At 32.5% G+C, this 6,040-nt stretch overlaps 1 protein-coding gene across 1 annotated transcript; it reads left to right on the top strand.

Annotated features, from left to right (window-relative positions):
- The first annotated feature begins 353 nt into the window (after positions 1-353).
- LOC141719614 (uncharacterized) lies at positions 354-1,040 on the top strand. The gene has a single exon (XM_074521993.1). It carries the CDS (start codon positions 354-356, stop codon positions 1,038-1,040), a length of 687 nt encoding a protein of 228 aa, XP_074378094.1.
- Positions 1,041-6,040: the final 5,000 nt, after the last annotated feature.

The raw sequence follows: 6,040 nt of genomic DNA, 5'->3' as shown, positions 1-6,040 counted from the left end.
TTCAAAAAAGTTCCTCTCTCTCGAAGAACAAGTCTGGAATCTTTTTTACATGCTATAAATGTGAGTAAATCAACTTTACATCGTAACTATAAAGATGGTCATATCCGTCGACACAAGAATCCTGTCAAACCATATTTGAAGGACTCTAACAAGAAGGCAAGAGTTCAATTTTGTTTGTCTATGATTGAGCAAAACAGTTTGCCACATATTCCTCATTTTGTGAACATGTATAACATGATACACATCGATGAGAAATTGTTTTATATTAGCAAAAAGGCTGAGAAATATTATCTTCTACCCGAGGAATGTGATCATGTACGCAAATATAAGAGCAAATTTTTTTGATAAAGGTTATGTTCTTAGCCGCTATTGCGCGACCAAGATTTGATTCAAATGGTGAAGTCGAGTTCTCTGAAAAGATTGGAATTTTCCCATTTATTACGAAGGAACCTGCAAAAAGGAGGAGTGCAAACATGCCTACAGGAACTCTTGAAACAAAGCCAATTACTTCTATTGGAAGGGACAAGGGAAGAATTTTTTTAATTACTAAAGCTATTTTGGAGAAGTGGCCAGCAAGTGATATTGATAAGCTTATACGTATCCAACAAGATAACTCTAGGACACACATTAATCCGGATGATGAAGAATTTCATTTAGCCGTCTCGCAATGTGGTTTAAATATTCAACTACAGTGCCAGCCTCCAAACTCTCTAGACTTAAACGTCTTGGACCTCGGATTTTTTAATGCAATACAGAATCTGCACTACAAAGAGGCTTCTAGAACTGTAGACGAGCTAATTAACTCTGTGGAAAAAGCATTCTACACGTTCTGCACTTGTAAGTCGAACCGTATTTTTTTAACTTTGCAACAATGCATGACTGAAATAATGAAAGTGAGAGGTACCAACAGTTATAAAATTCCCCACATGAAGAAAGGTTGTTTAGAAAGGAAACGCGAACTGCCAATTAAGATGCATTGTGATGCAGAGCTTGTAGAAGATGTAACCAAATGGCTAGATTCTTCTGAAAATATAGGATAAGCAGTAGACTCCTGTATACGTATATTGCAAGTCAGTTGTTCTCCGATGCCATTAGTTGGACTCGTTTTGTCTTAAGTTGAAAAAATTATTATGTTTTATTTGTGAAGCTTTCATGAGATCAATGCAATAGTTTGATTTTTTTCTGCACTATTTCGTACAACAATCGTATAAACATGAAAACTTAGAATATATAAGTGCTTCAGTAAAAGCACCATAGTACATACTTGAGTACTCAGGAACCACATATCCAAACTCCACCAATACACAAGTCTCGCTAATCTAAAATTTGTTATGCAAACATCATAATCATCATTAAGAAGAAATACATTCGAGCTTATATTTTAGTGAACTTTAGAATATTGACAGTATTCATGTGTGTTCCTAAATTCTTTTTTATCCGTGTTTGCATAGTATTTAAAACTAGTTTTATTGGAATGTTTTGAATGTCATAATATGTAAATTTGGATCGCATAAAATTATCGAAGTTATGTTACGTATATGCCGAATACATAAAAAAAATCATAATAGTAAAAGAATAACAAAGTGTATGCTTGGTTGTCACTGAATAGAAATAAAGTTTTACCATTAAAATAAGGAACAGACAAGCATTTTCATGGAAAAGTTTATAGGCATAAACTAAAAATAAAAGACAAAATAACTTAGCTAAAACAACTTACTACATCAACGAGATTTCAATACAACTGGAAAATAAATTGCATTATAGATATGGATTATCTCGAGTATTGATTCACTCAAAGGCATCACGTCTGGCTTAGGTGGCTCACTCAATCTATGTCAATGTTGAGGCCTCGCGACAACTTGTTACCAGTTTTTTCAGCATGTGAAGCTATGTCTTCATCCTCCTCCGGTAATGCATTAAATCCAAGTTTCTCATTTTTTATTATAGTAATGGAGCAGTACTTCTGAAGTAGGGGCAAGTACGTGTATAGTAGTATGTATATGTAGAGTTAGGTTATATGGAGTCCACCATTTTATTGGAGTCATGGAGTCCATTTTTTTTTTCTACAAATAAACTGTTGCAAAACTTTTCATTTTGTGAAGCATATTTTACAACCATCATTATTAAATAGAAATCTTGCAAATATTAGACATATTTTAAGTAGAATATTGCCAAATATTTTATGTTCTGCAATGTGAATATGAATGTTCTGCAAACTAAGTGTGTTATGTAGAACAATATATTTTGCAATATTTCAATTGGAAAATATATGGGATTTGCAAGATTATGAGTAAAATAATGATATTTGCACAACAGTATTCACAATATAATAAGTTTTGCAATATTTTATGTAATATATTACTTGCAGAATATATATGGACTCCAGGACTCCAATAAAATAGTGGACTCCATAGAACTTTACTATGTATATGTGTATATATATATAATAGCGTAAAAGCCCGTACAAGGCACGTGCCTGTATATATACGAAAATAATTTCTCGAATAAATTTATATATGTTAAATTATTTTTATAATTAGAAATGGAGAAATGTTTTTTTGCTTTATCTTATATTGTATATTAATTTTGTAACATCACATATGCTTCTCATGAATCAAATTTTATTTTGATTAGATTTTATTTCATAAAATTTGAATAAATATCAATACCACAAAATACAGACAATAAATTCAAATTTGATTAAAAATTATTTTAGATTCAAATGACTTTAAATCAGCTTTATTAAATGAAACAATTGAGTATGTATAAATTGTTATTTAACTATAATAGACATGTTTGACATGAGCGCACGTAAACTCATGTGATTTTAATATAGTTATAGTATATTTGTAAAATATAAACTTTGACTGTGTAAAGATATATTACCAAATTTCATAATTTTAAACAATATCCGACCTAACCGACCTGAACCGACCCTAACCCAATTCAAAAAATTCAAGCTGAACTTTAATCTACTTAAAAATGAATAAAACCGAATTAATGAGTTTGGTTAGGATTTTGGGTATAACCCACCCATTTTAACGTGACCCGCTCCTTTACTTGTAATAATATAATTTGAGTTAAATCTTTCTATTCAACCTCCCATAACATGATTAACACTTAACACCATTGTGGTAGATGAATGTAACTTTCTACTTGAAAACTGCATCTAAATTCAACCTTACATACTTTTATTTAATTAAGTTAAAATACGAACTTACTTTAACTAATATTATATACATTTTTGATAGTATTCTTGTTGGAACTTGATCAAAAAGACTCTATATGAGTATTGTTAGGTCACACAATACTGTAGAAGGGGGTTGAATACAGTGTAGAATACAATCAAATCGATTTAGAACAGAAGTAACAGAAACCAGATATATTCGATATAATAAACTCGGTTACAATGGAACTATTCTCTCTCAGTGATGAACAAATATCACGAGAGCTGCTAGGTTACAATGTATGATCTTCTCGAAGATCGTAACACATATAGTGTAAACCTATGTCTGTGTTTATATAGACACACAGTCACAAGATAACTTCAAATTGATATGGAATATAATTTTGTCTCCTAAAATATATCAATACGATATCTTATGCAATTCTTCTAGTCCTCTAACTCTTTCCATGCATATCTTCTTCTGTATTAGTCTCGATCTTCTTTCCTGTAAATCAGCTTCCTTCCTTAACTGTTAGTCCTCCAGTACTTAACTTCTGATTTCCATCTTCTGATAATCTAAGTCCTGACATTCTTAAGTCCTGACTTCCAGTATATCCTGATTCCAGTAAGAACTGATATTTCCTGTTTATTAAGATCTGAAAACTAAACATGAAACATATTATACATGACATCTCAAATATATCCACAATTTCCCCCAACTTGTAAATTATGCAAGAATGTACAAGTTAATAGATTTGATGATGTCAAAAACATTTAAGTTCAAATACAATAAGAGTTTAATAAGACTATTAATTACAACTTACAAAACATCCACCTTTACCAACATCATTGAATCAATCTGAATCCATAATGATTCTTAACAAAATCATTTATCAGATTATCTTCAGCTTTCCTAATAACTTCAGCAAACTGGGCTTTGACCTGCATCAGTTCTTGTTCTTTACTATCACCAATTTGATAAATGGTTGTTCTGAGAGCTTGAATGGATGTTCTTTTCAAGTCCATCACCCAGTCTGATAACCTTAGGATGTGAAGAGTTTTCATTATAAGCATCTTCCTTTCAGAATAACTTCCACCTTAGCAGAATTCTTCAGCATAGAAATTTCTCTTCCATCACCTTCAGTAATCATTGGACTATAATGAGAAGTCTTTGTACCAGAGATTCTGAATAGATCTCTTATAGCCTTCAAAATGTATTCTGTCCATCTTCTTGTAACATCAGATTTTACTTCCAGAAGATAGTGAATATATTGAAGCTCTCTGACAGACTTCTTTAGTACATCAGTATCAGTTAGTCTATAAGTACTTCCATCATTGAGAAATAAGATCAATTTCTCTTTTAGATTCTCTTTGTCATGAGCATCTATCACAATTTGAGCAGACAACACCTTGTCAAGGTGCCTTTGTTTGATTTGTTCATATGGTTTGTCTGTCAACATGAAAGGATATCTTAGATTAACCTCTACTCCTGTTTGATTCTTCTCTTCGTCATAACCTAATCCAGCTCTATCTCTAGGTTGCTTGGCTCTCAACCCAAATGTAGCGAGTTGATTAATCATGAGATTGGATTTTGGTTCAATTGGAGTAGCTTTCTTCCATAATAGCTTCTTCTTATCAGCAATTGTCATTTTCTTCAAATCAACTTGAGCATTGTCAGTAGTTGATGTCTTGATAGCTTGATCAGAATTTGCTATTTCTTTTGTAACTTGTTGTCCTTTATTCTAACAACAACTTGAGCAGTGTCAGAGGTTATTTTAGATTCTTCAATTATCTTTCTTCTTTTCAGAATTTGAACAGTTTCATCTTCAACAAGATTATCATCAGTTACTTGAACCATTTTGCACACTGGTTTCATCAGATCTTGAGAAGTTTTCAAGTCCAGTGGCTTGGTTGGTTCATCAACTTTTCCTTTCCCTTTGTCTTTGGGATCACTCTCAGTCTGTGATCTAGTCTTGAACTTTGAAGTTTCAGAATTTGAATTTTCCTTGATCACAATACCTTTTTCCTTAGGCCTTGGAGGTTTTTTTGCATCAGAAGCTTTAGACTTAAGATTTGTCTTCTCAGAAAATTTAGCTTCTTCCTCCTTGAGAGTTTCTAAATCCATTCATGGATTGTGTTTCAGAAATAATCTTCTAGCTATCTCCTCATCAAGTGTCTGGATTTTAGGATTTTTGTAAAAAATAGTAGTCTGCTTCCCATTTAACTTCAGAGTTTGCAAAAACTTCTGAGAGTCTTCAGATCCTGACTGAATCAGAATATCAGAACTTGACATCAGACTTTGTTTATCAGCACTTGACTTCAGTCTTTGAGCATTCACAAAATCAGAACTTGACTTGTTCTGAATAGAAGATTTTCCTTGAACTTTTCTTTGACCTCTGCTCTTTTCAGAGTTTCCCTGGTCATCACATTTATCATCCTTTTTCTTCAGTTCATAAGTAGGTGAGCATTTGGACTTAACTACCTTCTCCCCATTTTTGGCATCATCAGGAAGTAAGAGAGAAAGAAGAAGTTCAACTGAAGATTGGATTTCATCCAATTGAGCTTTCTAAGAAGCTTGATTAGACAGGACCTCAGCAATTTGGGTCTGTTGCTCCTCTTGAGTTTTCTCAATGGCTTCAACTTTTTCAGAAATAGGTCTGATATACTTGTTCTTATCAAGCTTGAGCTGTAGATCGAGCTTATCAGCTTTTTCTATGAGTGTATCAACCTTTTCATGAGTAGAAGTATGTAGACCTTGAAGATGTTTTGTAGACAGAGCTGTGATCTTGAGTTGTGTCTTAAAATCAGCATTTGTGAGCAACTCATCAGCTTTTGCAATATGCTCTGTCAGAACTTTAAAACATGGAATAAAAT

This window comes from Apium graveolens, chromosome 4, assembly GCF_009905375.1.
Source record: "Apium graveolens cultivar Ventura chromosome 4, ASM990537v1, whole genome shotgun sequence".
In the NCBI taxonomy this organism is placed as follows: Eukaryota; Viridiplantae; Streptophyta; class Magnoliopsida; order Apiales; family Apiaceae; genus Apium; species Apium graveolens.
The sequence above is the reverse complement of the archived record's forward strand: the minus strand, read 5'-3'. Positions and strand labels throughout refer to the sequence as shown.

What these genes read in the sequence shown, in the direction of transcription:
- LOC141719614 (XM_074521993.1), top strand. Translation starts at nt 354, where the DNA reads ATGTTCTTAGCCGCTATTGCGCGACCAAGATTTGATTCAAATGGTGAA.